This window comes from Bufo gargarizans, chromosome 9, assembly GCF_014858855.1.
Source record: "Bufo gargarizans isolate SCDJY-AF-19 chromosome 9, ASM1485885v1, whole genome shotgun sequence".
Classification (NCBI taxonomy): Eukaryota; Metazoa; Chordata; class Amphibia; order Anura; family Bufonidae; genus Bufo; species Bufo gargarizans.
The window spans coordinates 38,652,744-38,674,020 of NC_058088.1; the positions used below are offsets into that span (position 1 = coordinate 38,652,744).

General features: G+C 47.5%; 1 protein-coding gene across 1 annotated transcript in view; it reads right to left on the minus strand.

Moving 5' to 3' along the window:
* Positions 1–13,767, minus strand: part of FRMD7 (FERM domain containing 7) — a 63,877-nt gene extending 50,110 nt beyond the window's left edge. Inside the window, exons 1-2 of the mRNA XM_044268948.1 lie at positions 13,597–13,767; positions 28–70 (exon numbers count right to left, since the gene is read on the minus strand). Coding sequence (XP_044124883.1) covers positions 28–70; positions 13,597–13,767 — 214 coding nt within the window. The remainder of the gene's footprint in view (positions 1–27; positions 71–13,596) is intronic.
* Between the last annotated feature and the right edge of the window lie 7,510 nt (positions 13,768–21,277).

Genomic DNA, 21,277 nt, shown 5'->3' on the forward strand with positions numbered 1-21,277 from the left:
CCATATCTGCACAGCGTTAAAACTTACTTTTTACCTGCTTGGTTATTGGTTTCAGAAGTCCCAGCCAAACCTGAAATGTCAAAATTCCACTGTTTTAAACCATGTTGTATGATACATGTATTTCAACTACATGAACAAAGTATCAAATCAGCGCTGTCACTGTCAGACCATTGAACTGACACACCCAGTTACAATGTATTCACCATTTTCCAAGAGGAATAACAGAGGAATAGGGATGAGCGAACTCGAACTGTATAGTTCGGGTTCGTACCGAATTTTGGGGTGTCCGTGACACGGACCCGAACCCGGACATTTTCGTAAAAGTCCGGGTTCGGGTTCGGTGTTCGTCGCTTTCTTCGCGCTTTTGTGACGCTTTCTTGGCGCTTTTTGAAAGGCTGCAAAGCAGCCAATCAACAAGCGTCATACTACTTGCCCCAAGAGGCCATCACAGCCATGCCTACTATTGGCATGGCTGTGATTGGCCAGAGCACCATGTGACCCAGCCTCTATTTAAGCTGGAGTCACATAGCGCCGCCCGTCACTCTGCTCTGATTAGCGTAGGGAGAGGTTGCGGCTGCGACAGTAGGGCGAGATTAGGCAGATTAACTCCTCCAAAGGACTTGATTAACTGATCGATCTGCAGCTGTGGATCATTGAGCTGCTGATCCTCAATTGCTCACTGTTTTTAGGCTGCACAGACCGTTTGTCAGTCTCATTTTTCTGGGGTGATCGGCGGCCATTTTGTGTCTTGTGGTGCGCCAGCACAAGCTGCGACCAAGTGCATTTAACCCTCAATGGTGTGGTTGTTTTTTGGCTAAAGCCTACATCAGGGTGAAGCTGTCACACCAAGTGCATTTAACCAGCAATAGTCTGTTCATTTTTTGGCCATATACAAAATCAGGGGCAAGCTGCGCCTGTCACCAAGTGCATTTAACCCTCAATGGTGTGGTTGTTTTTTGGCTAAAGCCTACATCAGGGTGAAGCTGTCACACCAAGTGCATTTAACCAGCAATAGTCTGTTCATTTTTTGGCCATATACAAAATCAGGGGCAAGCTGCGCCTGTCACCAAGTGCATTTAACCCTCAATGGTGTGGTTGTTTTTTGGCTAAAGCCTACATCAGGGTGAAGCTGTCACACCAAGTGCATTTAACCAGCAATAGTCTGTTCATTTTTTGGCCATATACAAAATCAGGGGCAAGCTGCGCCTGTCACCAAGTGCATTTAACCCTCAATGGTGTGGTTGTTTTTTGGCTAAAGCCTACATCAGGGTGAAGCTGTCACACCAAGTGCATTTAACCAGCAATAGTCTGTTCATTTTTTGGCCATATCCCAGTCTAATTCTGTCACTAAATCCATACCGGTCACCCAGCGCCTAAATACTAGGCCTCAAATTTATATCCAGCTAAATCTGTCCCTAGTGCTGTAGCTGGGCGAGTTATTTAGTGTCCGTTCAAGCACATTTCTTGTTCTGGGTTGAAATACAATTCCCAATTTAGCAATTTCATAATTTAGTGGTTCCTGCTATATCAGAGCTATTTGAAATCTATCCCAAAAAGGGTATATAATATTGAAGGTGCACATTGGGTCATTCAGAATAACTTCACACACACCCGCTACTGTGTATTTCCAAGTCTAATTCTGTCACTAAACCCATACCTGTCACCCAGCGCCTAAATACTAGGCCTCAAATTTAAATCCCTCTAAATCTCTCGTTACCCACCGCTGTACTGTTGTTGCTGGGCAAGATATTTAGTGTCCGTCAAAGCACATTTTTTGTTCTGGGTTGAAGTACAATTCCCAATTTAGCAATTTCATAATTTAGTGGTTTCTGCTATATCAGAGCTATTTGAAATCTATCCCTAAAAGGGTATATAATATTGAAGGTGCACATAGGGTCATTCAGAATAACTTCACACACACGCTTCTGTGCATTTCCAAGTCTAATTCTGTCACTAAATCCATACCGGTGACCCAGCGCCTAAATACTAGGCCTCAAATTTAAATCCCTCTAAATCTCTCGTTACCCACCACTGTACTGTTGTTGCTGGGCAAGATATTTAGTGTCCGTCAAAGCACATTTTTTGTTCTGGGTTGAAGTACAATTCCCAATTTAGCAATTTCATAATTTAGTGGTTTCTGCTATATCAGAGCTATTTGAAATCTATCCCTAAAAGGGTATATAATATTGAAGGTGCACATAGGGTCATTCAGAATAACTTCACACACACGCTTCTGTGCATTTCCAAGTCTAATTCTGTCACTAAATCCATACCGGTGACCCAGCGCCTAAATACTAGGCCTCAAATTTAAATCCCTCTAAATCTCTCGTTACCCACCGCTGTACTGTTGTTGCTGGGCAAGATATTTAGTGTCCGTCAAAGCACATTTTTTGTTCTGGGTTGAAGTACAATTCCCAATTTAGCAATTTCATAATTTAGTGGTTTCTGCTATATCAGAGCTATTTGAAATCTATCCCTAAAAGGGTATATAATATTGAAGGTGCACATAGGGTCATTCAGAATAACTTCACACACACGCTTCTGTGCATTTCCAAGTCTAATTCTGTCACTAAATCCATACCGGTGACCCAGCGCCTAAATACTAGGCCTCAAATTTAAATCCCTCTAAATCTCTCGTTACCCACCGCTGTACTGTTGTTGCTGGGCAAGATATTTAGTGTCCGTCAAAGCACATTTTTTGTTCTGGGTTGAAGTACAATTCCCAATTTAGCAATTTCATAATTTAGTGGTTCCTGCTATATCAGAGCTATTTGAAATCTATCCCAAAAAGGGTATATAATATTGAAGGTGCACATTGGGTCATTCAGAATAACTTCACACACACCCGCTACTGTGTATTTCCAAGTCTAATTCTGTCACTAAACCCATACCTGTCACCCAGCGCCTAAATACTAGGCCTCAAATTTAAATCCCTCTAAATCTCTCGTTACCGCTGTACTGTTGTAGCTGGGAAAGTTATTTAGTGCCCGTCAAAGCACATTTTTTGTTCTGGGTTGAAGTACAATTCCCAATTTAGCAATTTCATAATTTAGTGGTTCCTGCTATATCAGAGCTATTTGAAATCTATCCCAAAAAGGGTATATAATATTCAAGGTGCACATTGGGTCATTCAGAATAACTTCACACACACGCTTCTGTGCATTTCCAAGTCTAATTCTGTCACTAAATCCATACCGGTCACCCAGCGCCTAAATACTAGGCCTCAAATTTATATCCCGCTGAATTTGAATACAATACATTGGGCCAAATAATATATTTGTTGTTGTGGTGAACCATAACAATGAGAAAAACATCTAGTAAGGGACGCGGACGTGGACATGGTCGTGGTGGTGTTAGTGGACCCTCTGGTGCTGGGAGAGGACGTGGCCGTTCTGCCACATCCACACGTCCTAGTGTACCAACTACCTCAGGTCCCAGTAGCCGCCAGAATTTACAGCGATATATGGTGGGGCCCAATGCCGTTCTAAGGATGGTAAGGCCTGAGCAGGTACAGGCATTAGTCAATTGGGTGGCCGACAGTGGATCCAGCACGTTCACATTATCTCCCACCCAGTCTTCTGCAGAAAGCGCACAGATGGCGCCTGAAAACCAACCCCATCAGTCTGTCACATCACCCCCATGCATACCAGGGAAACTGTCTCAGCCTCAAGTTATGCAGCAGTCTCTTATGCTGTTTGAAGACTCCGCTGGCAGGGTTTCCCAAGGGCATCCACCTAGCCCTTCCCCAGCGGTGAAAGACATAGAATGCACTGACGCACAACCACTTATGTTTCCTGATGATGAGGACATGGGAATACCACCTCAGCATGTCTCTGATGATGACGAAACACAGGTGCCAACTGCTGCGTCTTTCTGCAGTGTGCAGACTGAACAGGAGGTCAGGGATCAAGACTGGGTGGAAGACGATGCAGGGGACGATGAGGTCCTAGACCCCACATGGAATGAAGGTCGTGCCACTGACTTTCACAGTTCGGAGGAAGAGGCAGTGGTGAGACCGAGCCAACAGCGTAGCAAAAGAGGGAGCAGTGGGCAAAAGCAGAACACCCGCCGCCAAGAGACTCCGCCTGCTACTGACCGCCGCCATCTGGGACCGAGCACCCCAAAGGCAGCTTTAAGGAGTTCCCTGGCATGGCACTTCTTCAAACAATGTGCTGACGACAAGACCCGAGTGGTTTGCACGCTGTGCCATCAGAGCCTGAAGCGAGGCATTAACGTTCTGAACCTGAGCACAACCTGCATGACCAGGCACCTGCATGCAAAGCATGAACTGCAGTGGAGTAAACACCTTAAAACCAAGGAAGTCACTCAGGCTCCCCCTGCTACCTCTTCTGCTGCTGCCGCCTCGGCCTATTCTGCTGCTGCCGCCTCGGCCTCTTCCTCCGCCTCTGGAGGAACGTTGGCACCTGCCGCCCAGCAAACAGGGGATGTACCACCAACACCACCACCACCACCTCCGTCACCAAGCGTCTCAACCATGTCACACGCCAGCGTTCAGCTCTCCATCTCACAAACATTTGATAGAAAGCGTAAATTCCCACCTAGCCACCCTCGATCCCTGGCCCTGAATGCCAGCATTTCTAAACTACTGGCCTATGAAATGCTGTCATTTAGGCTGGTGGACACAGACAGCTTCAAACAGCTCATGTCGCTTGCTGTCCCACAGTATGTTGTTCCCAGCCGGCACTACTTCTCCAAGAGAGCCGTGCCTTCCCTGCACAACCAAGTATCCGATAAAATCAAGTGTGCACTGCGCAACGCCATCTGTAGCAAGGTCCACCTAACCACAGATACGTGGACCAGTAAGCACGGCCAGGGACGCTATATCTCCCTAACTGCACACTGGGTAAATGTAGTGGCAGCTGGGCCCCAGGCGGAGAGCTGTTTGGCGCACGTCCTGCCGCCGCCAAGGATCGCAGGGCAACATTCTTTGCCTCCTGTTGCCACCTCCTCCTTCTCGGCTTCCTCCTCCTCTTCTTCCACCTGCTCATCCAGTCAGCCACACACCTTCACCACCAACTTCAGCACAGCCCGGGGTAAACGTCAGCAGGCCATTCTGAAACTCATATGTTTGGGGGACAGGCCCCACACCGCACAGGATTTGTGGCGGGGTATTGAACAACAGACCGACGAGTGGTTGCTGCCGGTGAGCCTCAAGCCCGGCCTGGTGGTGTGTGATAATGGGCGAAATCTCGTTGCAGCTCTGGGACTAGCCAATTTGACGCACATCCCTTGCTTGGCGCATGTGCTGAATTTGGTGGTGCAGAAGTTCATTCACAACTACCCCGACATGTCAGAGCTGCTGCATAAAGTGCGGGCCGTCTGTTCGCGCTTCCGGCGTTCACATCCTGCCGCTGCTCGCCTGTCTGCGCTACAGCGTAACTTCGGCCTTCCCGCTCACCGCCTCATATGCGACGTGCCCACCAGGTGGAACTCCACCTTGCACATGCTGGACAGACTGTGCGAGCAGCAGCAGGCCATAGTGGAGTTTCAGCTGCAGCACGCACGGGTCAGTCGCACTACAGAACAGCACCACTTCACCACCAATGACTGGGCCTCCATGCGAGACCTGTGTGCCCTGTTGCGCTGTTTCGAGTACTCCACCAACATGGCCAGTGGCGATGACACCGTTATCAGCGTTACAATACCACTTCTATGTCTCCTTGAGAAAACACTTAGGGCGATGATGGAACAGGAGGTGGCCCAGGAGGAGGAGGAGGAGGATGAGGAAGAGGGGTCATTTTTAGCACTTTCAGGCCAGTCTCTTCGAAGTGACTCAGAGGGAGGTTTTTTGCAACAGCAGAGGCCAGGTACAAATGTGGCCAGCCAGGGCCCACTACTGGAGGACGAGGAGGACGAGGATGAGGAGGAGGTGGAGGAGGATGAGGATGAAGCATGGTCACAGCGGGGTGGCACCCAACGCAGCTCGGGTCCATCACTGGTGCGTGGCTGGGGGGAAAGGCAGGACGATGACGATACGCCTCCCACAGAGGACAGCTTGTCCTTACCCCTGGGCAGCCTGGCACACATGAGCGACTACATGCTGCAGTGCCTGCGCAACGACAGCAGAGTTGCCCACATTTTAACCTGTGCGGACTACTGGGTTGCCACCCTGCTGGATCCACGCTACAAAGACAATGTGCCCACCTTACTTCCTGCACTGGAGCGTGATAGGAAGATGCGCGAGTACAAGCGCACGTTGGTAGACGCGCTACTGAGAGCATTCCCAAATGTCACAGGGGAACAAGTGGAAGCCCAAGGCCAAGGCAGAGGAGGAGCAAGAGGTCGCCAAGGCAGCTGTGTCACGGCCAGCTCCTCTGAGGGCAGGGTTAGCATGGCAGAGATGTGGAAAACTTTTGTCAACACGCCACAGCTAACTGCACCACCACCTGATACGCAACGTGTTAGCAGGAGGCAACATTTCACTAACATGGTGGAACAGTACGTGTGCACACCCCTCCACGTACTGACTGATGGTTCGGCCCCATTCAACTTCTGGGTCTCTAAATTGTCCACGTGGCCAGAGCTAGCCTTTTATGCCTTGGAGGTGCTGGCCTGCCCGGCAGCCAGCGTTTTGTCTGAACGTGTATTCAGCACGGCAGGGGGCGTCATTACAGACAAACGCAGCCGCCTGTCTACAGCCAATGTGGACAAGCTGACGTTCATAAAAATGAACCAGGCATGGATCCCACAGGACCTGTCCGTCCCTTGTCCAGATTAGACATTAACTACCTCCCCATAACCATATATTATTGGACTCCAGGGCACTTCCTCATTCAATCCTATTTTTATTTTCATTTTACCATTATATTGCGATGCTACCCAAAGTTGAATGAACCTCTCCTCTGCCTGTGTGCTAGGCCTAAATATATGCCAATGGACTGTTGCAGTGGTGGCTGACATGAAGCCTGATTCTCTGCTATGACATGCAGACTAATTCTCTGCTGACATGAAGCCAGATTGTCTGTTACGGGACCTCTCTCCTCTGCCTGGGTGCTGGGCCTAAATTTATGACAATGGACTGTTGCAGTGGTGGCTGACGTGAAGCCTGATTCTCTGCTATGACATGCAGACTGATTCTCTGCTGACATGAAGCCAGATCGTCTGTTACGGGACCTCTCTGCTCTGCCTGTGTGCTAGGCCTAAATATATGCCAATGGACTGTTGCAGTGGTGGGTGACGTGAAGCCTCATTCTCTGCTATGACATGCAGACTGATTCTCTGCTGACATGAAGCCAGATTGTCTGTTACGGGACCTCTCTGCTCTGCCTGTGTGCTAGGCCTAAATATATGCCAATGGACTGTTGCAGTGGTGGGTGACGTGAAGCCTCATTCTCTGCTATGACATGCAGACTGATTCTCTGCTGTCATGAAGCCAGATTGTCTGTTACGGGACCTCTCTGCTCTGCCTGTGTGCTAGGCCTAAATATATGCCAATGGACTGTTGCAGTGGTGGGTGACGTGAAGCCTCATTCTCTGCTATGACATGCAGACTGATTCTCTGCTGACATGAAGCCAGATTGTCTGTTACGGGACCTCTCTGCTCTGCCTGTGTGCTAGGCCTAAATATATGCCAATGGACTGTTGCAGTGGTGGGTGACGTGAAGCCTCATTCTCTGCTATGACATGCAGACTAATTCTCTGCTGTCATGAAGCCAGATTGTCTGTTACGGGACCTCTCTGCTCTGCCTGTGTGCTAGGCCTAAATATATGCCAATGGACTGTTGCAGTGGTGGGTGACGTGAAGCCTCATTCTCTGCTATGACATGCAGACTGATTCTCTGCTGACATGAAGCCAGATTGTCTGTTACGGGACCTCTCTGCTCTGCCTGTGTGCTAGGCCTAAATATATGCCAATGGACTGTTGCAGTGGTGGGTGACGTGAAGCCTCATTCTCTGCTATGACATGCAGACTGATTCTCTGCTGACATGAAGCCAGATTCTCTGTTACGGGACCTCTCTCCTCTGCCTGTGTGTGTGCTGGGCCTAAATATATGCCAATGGACTGTTGCAGTGGTGGCTGACGTGAAGCCTCATTCTCTGCTATGACATGCAGACTAATTCTCTGCTGACATGAAGACAGATTCTCTGTTACGGGACCTCCCTCCTCTGCCTGGGTGCTGGGCCTAAATATATGCCAATGGACTGTTGCAGTGGTGGCTGACGTGAAGCCTCATTCTCTGCTATGACATGCAGACTGATTCTCTGCTGACATGAAGCCAGATTCTCTGTTACGGGACCTCTCTCCTCTGCCTGTGTGTGTGCTGGGCCTAAATATATGCCAATGGACTGTTGCAGTGGTGGCTGACGTGAAGCCTCATTCTCTGCTATGACATGCAGACTGATTCTCTGCTGACATGAAGCCAGATTCTCTGTTACGGGACCTCTCTCCTCTGCCTGTGTGTGTGCTGGGCCTAAATATATGCCAATGGACTGTTGCAGTGGTGGCTGACGTGAAGCCTCATTCTCTGCTATGACATGCAGACTAATTCTCTGCTGACATGAAGACAGATTCTCTGTTACGGGACCTCCCTCCTCTGCCTGGGTGCTGGGCCTAAATATATGCCAATGGACTGTTGCAGTGGTGGCTGACGTGAAGCCTCATTCTCTGCTATGACATGCAGACTGATTCTCTGCTGACATGAAGACAGATTCTCTGTTACGGGACCTCTCTCCTCTGCCTGTGTGCTAGGCCTAAATATATGCCAATGGACTGTTGCAGTGGTGGGTGACGTGAAGCCTCATTCTCTGCTATGACATGCAGACTGATTCTCTGCTGTCATGAAGCCAGATTGTCTGTTACGGGACCTCTCTGCTCTGCCTGTGTGCTAGGCCTAAATATATGCCAATGGACTGTTGCAGTGGTGGGTGACGTGAAGCCTCATTCTCTGCTATGACATGCAGACTAATTCTCTGCTGACATGAAGACAGATTCTCTGTTACGGGACCTCTCTCCTCTGCCTGTGTGTGTGCTGGGCCTAAATATATGCCAATGGACTGTTGCAGTGGTGGCTGACGTGAAGCCTCATTCTCTGCTATGACATGCAGACTGATTCTCTGCTGACATGAAGCCAGATTCTCTGTTACGGGACCTCTCTCCTCTGCCTGTGTGCTAGGCCTAAATATATGCCAATGGACTGTTGCAGTGGTGGCTGACGTGAAGCCTCATTCTCTGCTATGACATGCAGACTAATTCTCTGCTGACATGAAGACAGATTCTCTGTTACGGGACCTCTCTCCTCTGCCTGGGTGCCGGGGCCTAAATATCTGAGAATGGACTGTTCCAGTGGTGGGTGACGGGAAGCCAGATTCTCTGCTATGGAACCTCTCTCCAATTGATTTTGGTTAATTTTTATTTATTTAATTTTTATTTTAATTAATTTCCCTATCCACATTTGTTTGCAGGGGATTTACCTACATGTTGCTGCCTTTTGCAGCCCTCTAGCCCTTTCCTGGGCTGTTTTACAGCCGTTTTAGTGCCGAAAAGTTCGGGTCCCCATTGACTTCAATGGGGTTCGGGTTCGGGACGAAGTTCGGATCGGGTTCGGATCCCGAACCCGAACATTTCCGGGATGTTCGGCCGAACTTCTCGAACCCGAACATCCAGGTGTTCGCTCAACTCTACAGAGGAATGTAGAGTCCGAGAAAAAGATGTTCTAGAATTGTTCTTTATGCAGAATGCAAATATTATAGTGTATCCCTAAGGCCTCTTTCACACAAGTGTCACGGATTAGGTCCAGATGCGTTCAGTGATAATAGCATGATTTTGGTTGCGTCTGGCGTCCATTTTGTGTGCGTTGCGTTATTCCCGTGCGGATTGCATGCGTTTTTAACGCGTGTGGAAAAAAACGGATCCATTCTCTAGATTCACCTGTTACTGCAAACACATATAAATACCCCCAGCAGGCACAGTTTTTTATTGACAGCTCCATTTGTTTGGGGAGTTTTTGTCGCGTGGTCGGTGTGTGTTTGTTATTGGATTTCCCTTTGCAGGATGTCCACTTTCACCGTATCATCCACTGACCATGCGTTCTTGCACTGGTTGGTCTTCCGCTGTTTTGGAGAGCGGTGAGAAATGATTGAGGAGGAACCGGATGTGGGTGCATCCTATCATTTCGCAGCGGGCCAGCAAAGGGCAATTTGTTGGTTTTTACTCTGACCTCCGAGCGCACCCTGTTTAGTTCTAGGATTATTGCTGCATGTCGGTGGCTACATTTGATCGGCTTTTGGGGGAGTTGTGGCCTGCCTTGACTTTCCAGGACACCAACATGCGGTGGAGTGTGTCACCGGAAGAACGTCTCATTATTACTTTAAAGGGCTTCTGTCACTCCACTAAACTCATTTTTTTTTTTGGTCTCCCTAAAATCCTTATGCTGCGATTTCTCAATATATAGGGCTATTACTCTGTTTGGTTCAGTAGTTCTATCAAAAAACTGACTTTTATATTATGCAAATTGCCTCTCTAGCAGCAGGTAGGGCGGCTACCTGCTGCTAGCAGCCGCATCCTCCATTCATAATGACGCCCCCTCCTCATGTTGATTGACAGGGCCAGCGGACGCGCTCGTCCTCTGACTGGCCTTGTCTGCGTTTTAAATCTCCCGCCGGTCTTCAGTTGGCGCAGGCGCACTGAGTGGAGGACGCTCTCTCGGCCGCTCCATCCTCAGTGCGCCTGCGCCGATGACGTCACATGTACACCCGACGCAGGCGCACTGAGGATGGAGCGGCCGAGAGAGCGTCCTCCACTCAGTGCGCCTGCGCCAACTGAAGACCGGCGCGAGATTTAAAACGCAGACAGGGCCAGTCAGAGGACGAGCGCGTCCGCTGGCCCTGTCAATCAACATGAGGAGGGGGCGTCATTATGAATGGAGGATGCGGCTGCTAGCAGCAGGTAGCCGCCCTACCTGCTGCTAGAGAGGCAATTTGCATAATATCAAAGTCAGTTTTTTGATAGAACTACTGAACCAAACAGAGTAATAGCCCTATATATTGAGAAATCGCAGCATAAGGATTTTAGGGAGACCAAAAAAAAATAATGAGTTTAGTGGAGTGACAGAAGCCCTTTCAGGTAAGACTATATTATCAGACTCATACATGAATGACCCACTGTTTGCCAATACATAGCAGTTTGGTCTATGGCCTGTGTAAGCAGAACTGTCCCTCTTCTATGTATAAGTATGTAATAGTAGTACACATGTATTGTATATAGTGCATTATAAGTAAGAAAGTGCGTGCGCTTTTGGGCCGGCCACTTTGTATAAAGTCACTTGGTGTTATACCAAGTCATTTATTAGTCACACCAGAATAAAGTTCCGCGGGGGTTAATCTTTCTAATCCTGGCTGTAATGATGAGGATACGTCACCTGTCTGTATCTGGTAATGGTCTGGAAGTTGATGTAAAAGTTAAAGTATATATCAAGATAAAGTATTTAGTCCCAATCTTGGAGTATCGCCTAATGGTTTTTTTTAACTTGCTAGACACATTGCCATTAAAAACGACCTTTCACTCCTATACAAACTAAAAACTAACTATACCTGTGGGCAGAGCGGCGCCCAGGGGTCCCCCTGCACTTACTAGTATGCCTGGGCGCCGCTCCGTTCGCCCGGTATAGGCTCCGGTGTCTCAGCTCCGTCTGTTGTATTGGACTGATTTTTTGTAGGAGGCGTGTCCCTTGCTGCAGCACTGGCCAATCGCAGCGCACAGCTCATAGCCAGGCTGAGTGGCTGCATCCAGAAGGATTCCGAGAGCCGATTTGATTCTCGGGACTCGTTCTGGAGGCAGCCAGCGCAAATACGAGGCCAGACTACAGGCATAAAAGTCAAACTCATCCTCCTGCCAGGCTCTCGATAAATAATCAAGCACATGGGTGTTGATGAGAGACTCGGCAGGAGGGATTGCCCGTCGTCTGGCCCGGCTGGGTAGAGCCAAAGGAGGGTGGGGAATTGCCTCCAGAAACCGCTGGTGGCCTGAAAGGTGCCGTGCTTGTTCCTGGGGCATTCTCCGCCTGTTCTATGGGGCCAGTGTTGCGTGAGAATCGCAGAATATAGAACATGCTGCGATTTTAACACAACACAGAAGTGATGGGTGAAAAACAACGCTCATGTACACAGCCCAATTTAAATGAATGGGTCTGGATTCAGTGCGGGCGTAATGCATTCGCATTACGCATTGCACCCGCGCATAAAACTCGCTAGTATAAAAGGGGCCTAAGGGCTTATGCACACGACCGTATGTATTTTGCGGCGCAAGAAACGGATCAGCAAAAAATACAGATGATGTCCGTGTGCATTCCTTGTTTTGCGGAACGGAACAGCTGGCCCCTAATAGAAAAGTACTATTCTTGTCCATAATGCGCACAATAATAGGACATGTTATTTTTTTTTCCGGAACGGACATATGGAAAGGGAATGCACACGGAGTAACTTCCGTTTTTTTGCGGTCCTATTGAAATGTATACAGTCCGCAAAACAAAAAACGGAACGGACACGGAAAGAAAATACGTTCGTGTGCATGATCCCTAAAAGTGGGATTTTTCCAGAGCTCAGCTCCAGAATACCATAGCTTCTAAGATGTTCTGCTGCTCTCAGATACAGATTCCCTGCCCTCCATCAATGAAAAGCACTTCCATGTCTTTGTAGTTTTCCTGTTTTTTTCAGTGAGTGCAGAGATTCGGAGCAGTTACAATGCAGTAGCCATGTATAGGGAGAAAGAGGCATTTTCCTAATAGACAGGAATACTTTCAATGAATCTGTACATGCGAGGAAAGCCAAAAAGGGCTGATTAGGAAAACCGAGGGCACAGTGCTCAGCACTAAAGTTCTAACATGGCATAGTTGTTCTCATGGATAGGCACCCTTCAAGTATTGTGCACCTTGTTACCTTTTTTTTTACTGCAGAGGATGTGTGTATTTTGCTCCTTTTATAGGGAGTCTCATCTGAAAAATCACTTCCCTGGTAAGCATAACGCCTTGTCGGGCTGGCTCCCTGTATAACAGACATACCATTCTGTATAAAATCCATTCCTGCAATGTGGAGAAATTCATCTTTTTACCTTTATGCTCATGAGGACTCAAGTGCACCATAGGCGTGGTTGCACCATTCGGTGCACAATTGCTCTGCTACTTTTACTGCCCCTCCCCACTCTGCTTTGATGGACAGGGCCAGGCTTCCCCTGCGTCATCACTCCTGGCAATGAAAACCCACACCTGCGCTGACTGTTCAAACTTTGACGCATGCACAGTACACTCGATAGAGGTCATTCCAGGACTGTTCTGCGCATGCACATTGTTTGGACAATCAGCACTGGTGCAGGGTGGATTTCAGAGCGAAGAGCAAAGCGGCAGGGGAAGTCTGGCCCTGTCACACAAAGCAGATTGGGAGGCGCTGGGAAGTGAAGGCAGCAGAGTGATGGTGCACCGAAAGGCTGCGGTGCACCCATTCCTTTTAAAAGATTTATTTCTCCACATTTTTTTATTTTTTATATTTTACAAAGAAAAATATGTTTGTTGCATGGAGAAGCAGCCCTACCAGGCATTATGCTTAGAGCGGACATTCCCTGTAGATAAGAGATCTGAGACTTACTTGGTAGCCGTTGTTATTCTTGAATTCCAAGCCAAAGTATTCTTTCTCGGTCAGGTTCAAATGACTGCAGCTCATATTGAACAATTCTTTTCCAGGAGCTTTTTGCTGCAGAATAATAAAACAATGTATTGACAGAAAAGCTGCATTTTGCTTTACATTTGGCCATTCCATTAAAACTTTTCTCCGTAAAGGGAATCCGTCACCAGCGACTGTCTGGATAGGCAAATAGCTGCGGTTCACCTGATTAAAATGCTGATTTTCTCTTGACGATCTGAGGCTCAGTTTACAAGCTATGATACTTTTCCCTAATATGCAAATTAGGCGTTTGGTGCAATGAGGGTGTCGCTGTAGCTCTTGTTGCACCCAAGCTCCACTCTTTTCTGTGGCCAGCCCCGCCCTCGCTGCTTTGATAGACAGGGCCAGGCAGTGGCAGAGCAGAGAGAGAGGGACTGGCCACAGAAAGGAGCGAGTTTGGGTGCAACAAGAGCAATGGTGACGCCCTACCAAAGGCCTTTACACTGCCCAAACAGCTGGCAGATCGTGGCTATAAGGCATTCGCAGGAAAGCTCGTTGGCAATAATCTGCAGATGTAAAAGTGCTGCTCATTTCCTGATGAATGAGAAAAACATGCATTCATCGGGTAATTGGACTTTTCAAGCAGTCACCTAAATCATCGCTTGGAAGCAGCAGATCATATAAAGCCTCTGCTGTCAGTAAACAATGATCATGTATGCAGGGATGTCAGACTCGTGGCCCTCCAGCTGTTGCAAAACTACAACTCCCATCATGCCTGGGCATACTACAGCTATCAGGGAATGATGTAGTTGTAGTTTTGCAACATCTGGAGGGCCATGAGTTTGACATCCATGATGTATGGGGACAAGCGATGGCATTAGTGATCTCTCCTCCTCATACTGTGGAGGAGATCACTGCATATAAAAGCTTCCTTCCTGACAATCCTGTGCTCAGTCGAGCAGTGTAAGGCCTCATGCACACGACTGCGCCATGATTTGCGGTCCGCAAAACAAGGATGCCGGCTGTGTGCGTTCCGCAAATATGCGGAACAGAACGGGACGCCCATAATAGAAATGCCTATTCTTGTCCGCAAAATGGACAAGAATAGGAACGGAGCAGCAGATGCGAACAGTACATGGACACAGACCGCCTTCTTCACTTCAAAGCCCAGAACGAGCAGGAATTTACATGAATGAAATACAAGTTTTACTAAAATCTTTCCCGATAAAACTATATATCAGTCTGCTCAGCTCCTCCTGCTCTATAACCTGTCGCCTGCAGCTCAGACACAGTGTTCAATGTGACAGGGTCCCTTTAACAATGCTACTAGTAGGTTAAATTACAATTTTATAAGGTACAGATCATCCCTTTAAAATATTTAAGTATACAGGTGAAACTCGAAAAATTTGAATATCGTGCAAAAGTCCATTTATTTCAGTAATGCAACTTAAAATTAGAATTTTGTGAAAAGCTTCAATATTCTAGGCTCAAAGTGTCACACCCTAGTCTGCTAATTAATCCATACCCCCTGAGCAAAGGGTACCTCGAAATTGTGACTTTGTGGTTTTCATAAGCTGTAAGCCGTATTCATCCAAATTATAACAAATAAAGGCTTGAAATATCTCGCATGTAATGAGTCTATCGCATATATTAGTTTCACCTTTTAAGTTGCATTACTGAAATAAAAGAACTTTGCACAATATTCTAATTTTTCGAGTTTCCCCTGTATGGCAGACAACATGAGTAAGACAGGGCTTGCTCAGGGTACATGTGCGCCTCCAGTCTCCAACACTCAAAGCATAAAGCATGTTTACTCAGATCATTAATGGTCCCCCAGTGGACCCTAGCTTTTGCCCAGGTATGCCCATCGGTAATACTAGTCCCAGTGGGGTGCATGCAAGCAGTGCTTTGAAAATGGACTGCAACACGCCAGACCTGCAGGGTATGACGAAGTGAGGTCACGGTTATGGGCAATCGAGGGTACTCACTATATTTGAAGAACCCTGGGCAGGCGCGTGGCAGTGAAGGAGAGGTAGACACGGTTCCTCTGGGGGCACGCTCCGTAGATAGGGACCAGGCCTGATGTTGGATGAGGTGCCCTGGATGTTACGGGTATTTTGTGTGCCTGGGGCAAGGTCCCTGTGGTATTCGTGACGCCAGTGCCTTTGGACGGTGGCACGCCGGTTGGTGGTTGGAATGATGGAGGTACACACGTATATAGTGAACCAAACGTAACTTTACTGAACAATCCAACTTTGTACAGCAGGTAGGAGTACAGTCTTTCAAACACAGTTCCACAAGGAGGCTTATTCACAAAATGGCAGGCAATATTCATGCAAGATACGCAGAGGGTAAACTTCACAAGCACTCAGCAGCAGGTTGTACCTTTCCTCAGAATCAATGTACAGTGTCCTTTCTAGAACCCCTGCTCTGGCTTTATCTCCCAAGGCCCGGATGCCTAAAAGGGTGGCTTAAATCCTTGGTTACTATCTTCCTCAGGTATTAGATTCTTGCTACACTTTTCTAATGTCCTCTGCCCATCAGGGTTACTTAGCTTACCCTGGATCGCCTTCCCCTGTAAGGTGGATAACTGTGGGTTTCTCTCAGGAGGTTGGGTCCTGTGACTGGGGTGTCTTCAGAGCTAACTAAGGCTCTCTTGTTCTCAGGCAGGCTGGAGCTTCTCACTAGCCTCCTGGACATCACTAGCAGCCAGGGCTATCCAGCTGCATGTCAGGAGCAGGCTTTTTAACCTCTGTCTTCTCAGACTCCTGACTCTGCACTAACTCTCCCTGTCTGGGCCTGGACATTTATACTAGGGGCTCCCTATCTCCCTCTAGTGTCTGGGATGTCTAACTACACCCAACTAGGCCTGCTGTTGCATCATACAGGGGTACATTGCATATAACAACATATTAAAACATACATTAAATGCAGAATTAAATATGACATTTCTGTTCCTTGTGAGTAGGAGTAACGCGCACACCAATTGACCCTTGTGTAGTGCCCACCCCTACCTAGTGGGACACTACAGGACTACCGTTAAAGGGCATCTGTTGGCAGATTTGTACCTATGACACTGGCTGACCTGTTACATGTGCACTTGGCAGCTGACGGTATCTGTGTTGGTCCCATGTTCATATGTGCCCGCATTGCTGAGAAAAATGATGTTTTAATATATGCAAATGAGCCTCTAGGAGCAACGGGGGCGTTGCCATTACACCTAGAGGCTCTGCTCTCTCTGCAACTGCTGCACTTTAATAGAACCAGATGCGATGATGTTTACACTGTCTGGTCTTGTCAAAGTGCAGAGAGAGAAGAGTCTCTAGGAGTAACGACAACGCCCCTGTTGCTCCTAGAGGCTCATTTGCATTAATTAAAAGATACATTTTCTCAGCAATGTGGGCACATCGGAACATGAGACCAACACCGATGCCTTCAGCTGTCAACAGGTCAGCCTGTCACAGGTACAAATCTGCTGACAGATGCCCATGTTGGAGGGTCCTCCAAATCTGCTTTCGCATACCCCTCCATCCTCTACTCCAGAACGCTATTGAATGCTTTTAGCCAAATTAATTGTCATATAATAAAAATAAAGGAAGCGGAGCTGGTAAAATGCTAATGTGAAGCAATTCTGGAATTAGCATGTGATGAATGATGTTAATTCCATTGTCTCCTAGGACGGGTGGGATACATCGGGGTGAGGAGCTGAGCTGTTTGTTGGTATAATGAGTATAGCAAGTCTCCGAAAATCAAGAGCTGTTGGATAAGATTACTATGCTTTGTGTTCAGCCTCTTCTCCAGTGACAGCCTAATGGTGTAATGGTAGCTTGCCGTGCACAGTCATGCTGGTTCCTGTCTAAGTGAAGACAGCCTCGTGTAATTAAAACTATTCAAATGCTCTCCAATTAAACATCTCATGTGCTGCATTCTGCGGGCATCTTCACAAAATGAAGACATTACCAACCAAGTACTGCAAAAAAAATGATAACAAATAAAAAGGAAAAGACTGCAAATTCGTTTAAGCGTACAATGGTCCCATGTATCCCACGTGTATATAGCCATGAGAGTTTACCTCCACCATAGGCGTTTTAGACATTGCAGGCTTCTTCTGGAGGATTTCTACAGTAAGGTCTCTCAGTCTAATAATGGCTACATGAGAGACATTTTACTTTGAAAATCCCAGGTTGGCTCCATTTTATTTTATTTTTTATGATATTGGTATTTTCTTAAAGGGCATCTGTCAGCAGATTTGTCCCTATGACACTGGCTGACCTGTTACATGTGCGCTTGGCAGCTGAAGACATCTGTGTTGGTCCCATGTTCATATGTGCTCGCATCACTGAGAAAAATGATGTTTTAATATATGCAAATGAGTCTCTAAGAGCAACGGGGGCGATGCCGTTACACCTAGAGGCTCTGCTCTCTCTGCAACTGCTGCATCCTCTCCACTTTGACAGGGTCAGGCAGTGAAAATGTCATCACTGCCTGGTTGTGTGAATCAAACAGCAGAGGGCACGGCCGTTGCAGAAAGAGCAGAACCTCTAGGTGTAACGGCAACACCCCCGTTGCTCCTAGAGGCTCATTTGCATATATTAAAACCTCATTTTTCTTAGAAATACAGGCACATATGAACATGGGACCAACACATATGTCTTCAGCTGCTAAGCGCACATGTAACAGGTCAGCCAGTTTCATAGGTACAAAGCTGCTGACAGATGCCCTTTAAACATAGTTTTCAAGTTTTCATAAAATAATCCCTATGCTCTGTATAATGAGGTTTTCAGGATTTCTACTGGAGGTCACGGAATGGTAACAGTAATGTGATTCGTAAGGCCTCATACACAGTCGCCAACTGACTCCCTCTCGGCTTCACCATACACGTTTGGGTGTATTCTAAATCCGCTGCTAGACAATTCTATTATTTCAAAAAATAATAATTCAATTTTCCCCAATCTTTCCCTCCCCCAACATCATCTGTCAGGGGAAGGTCGGGAGCTCCCCGCACACATTAGAGGGTCAGCCAAAACCAACCATCTAATGTGTATGTGGAGCATTAAACGTTTGGATGGCTTGCTATAGTACCGTACAGTTATCAGAGCCCTACGCCTGTGCGATCATCACGTGACTCAGTGATATCTCGCTTGCAGCACACGTCACTGCTGCAGCCAGTCATTGGCTGCAGCAGGCACATGTGGCCCCCTGTTCTCTCTAGGAGTTGACAGGCAGGGAACCAGAGTGCAGCAAACTGGAGGAGCAGGAACCTGGCATTCTGAAGCAGGTAAAGTATGCTTTCCTCCACAAGTCTGATGGGGATGGGGGGTGGCCCAAAAGGGACAGCTTCATGGGGATATCCAGTGGTTGGCTTATTATATTACTCGTAACTGTCTGTCTTACGGAAACAGTCGAGCAGGCCGGCGCTCTGCTGTATTCATAACTCATTTTCTAGTGAATGGGCGCGAACAGTGTAGTAGAGCAAGCTATGCTGCTTCTATAAGTCCCAAAGTTATGAAAGCAAAAACGGGGGGGGGGGGGGGACCTGACCTGGGTAAAGGTGATTGTGTAATATATATGTGAAGTTATGGAAGCAGCAGTACTGATCCATGAGGACACAATCATTATTAGTAATTGTGGCCTTGCTGCATGGCTTAGGGCTCACGCACACGACCGTATGCATTTTGCGGTCCGCAAAAAATACGAATGACGGATCCTCAAAAAATACGGATGACTTCTGTGTGCATTCCGTAATTTGTGAAGCGAAACAGCTGGCCCCTAACAGAACAGCGCTATCCTTGTCTGTAATGCGGACAATAATAGGACATGTTCTATTTTTTTTGCGTAACAGACATACAGAAACTGAATGCACATGAAGTAATTTTTTTTTTTTTACGGACCTATTGAAATTAATGGTTCCATATACAGGCCGCGAAAAAAATAAAAGGAACGAACACGGAAAGCAAATACGTTTGTGTTCATGAGGCCTTCTAGGAAGCCTAAAGTTGTCTGAAATCCAGCTTCTGCCCCATCATTGACCCTGCCTGCAGCTCTGCTTCTTCAGATTGGCTGTTGTGCATAAGCACAAGCCCACCATCAGCTCGCTGCAAATACAGTGCAACGTGGTCTCCATTACAATAGCTTGAAAGGCTCAGGTATCCAATAGGAGCGGAGAAAGACACAAAATAGCATGGAAGAAACACGCCTTAGCAGGGCTTTTGTGAGGTAGAGGGCAAGTGGAAGACAGTAGGTGACAGAGGGCGTTACGGGGGGAGAGGGGGCACAAGCTTTCTGTGGCAGAGATAACACCAAGGGTCTACTATTCACATGTCCGCAAAATGGGTCGGCTTCCGTTCCGCAATTTTGCAGAACAGGTGCGGACCCATTCATTTTCAATGGGGCCGCAAAAGATGCGGACAGCACACAGTGTGCTGTCCGCATCCGCACTTCCGTTCTGTGGCCCCACAAAAAAGAATAGAAACATGTTCTATTCTTGTCCGCAGCCACGGACAAGAAAATTGATTTCTATAGCCATTGAGTTATTATATAAAAAGTATCTGTATAGCGCCACCTTCTGTTTGTTCTTTTTTCTTTATTTTTTTTGTTAATTTTGCTGAGCTGGTCGAATGCGCTCAGTTTAAATGTTCAACTGCCACCAGAGATATTTTTTGTTAGAAGCAATGGCAGTTACAGAGAGAGAGTGCTGCAGCAGAAAGGGCACGCTCCCTGAGCTGCCAGCATGAAGATAATCTAGCAGAGCAGGTGAATGTGGAGATCTCTGGCTCCATGTGAGGTACAGGGCTGGTTCTAGCTTTGTTAGGCTGAATTCACACTTCAGTTAATCAGTTATTTCCATCAGTGTCCGCAACTGCGGACAAGAATTAGCATTTCTATCATAGGGCTGGCCGTTCCGTAATTTGCAGACCGCAAAACGGATACGGTCTAAATGAGCCCTTAGAACGGTATTGTCATGTACTATATGATGTCTGGTTTTCATTTTTTACATCAATCATGGCATAACCCTTTTAAAGTGAAACTACTGTATACAGGACTCACTGCAGGGCTCAGCAGCAGGACAGACCCTTCAGTAATATTTATGGCCAGGTCCCTGATGGCAGTAGGGTCAGTACTGCTGTCATGGTGGCCCTGGTGGTTTATAGTTTGTACAGTAGTCTCTATTCGGGTTCAGAGCTGAACCCGGACATCCCTCCATTTTCACCCCGGCAGCCCCCCTGACTTGAGCATCAGAGCAGTTCATGCTCCAATGCTCTCCTTTGCCCTGCGCTAAATCGTGCAGGGCAAGGGCATTTTTTGGAGATCCGGTGACGTCACCGGAACTGATGGGCGGGATTTAGCGCTGTCCTAGCCAGTAAAACGCCTAGGGCGGCGCAAAAGCCCGCCCATCCGAGTCGGTGATGTCACTGAACACACTGCCAGCAGAAGTTACCGCCCAGCAGTGTGTTATTGAAAACAAAAGAGCCCGTGCCCTGTGCGATTTAGCCCAGGGCAAGGGAGCGCATCTGAGCATGAGATGCTCTGATGCTAGCCTCAGGGGGGCTGCCTGGGTGAAAATAAGGGTATGTCCGGGTTCAGCTCTGAACCCGGACAACCCCTTTAACTATGTAAAGTACAATGTAGTTTTAGCTTGTAGGACACTTTTTCCCCAACCAATGGT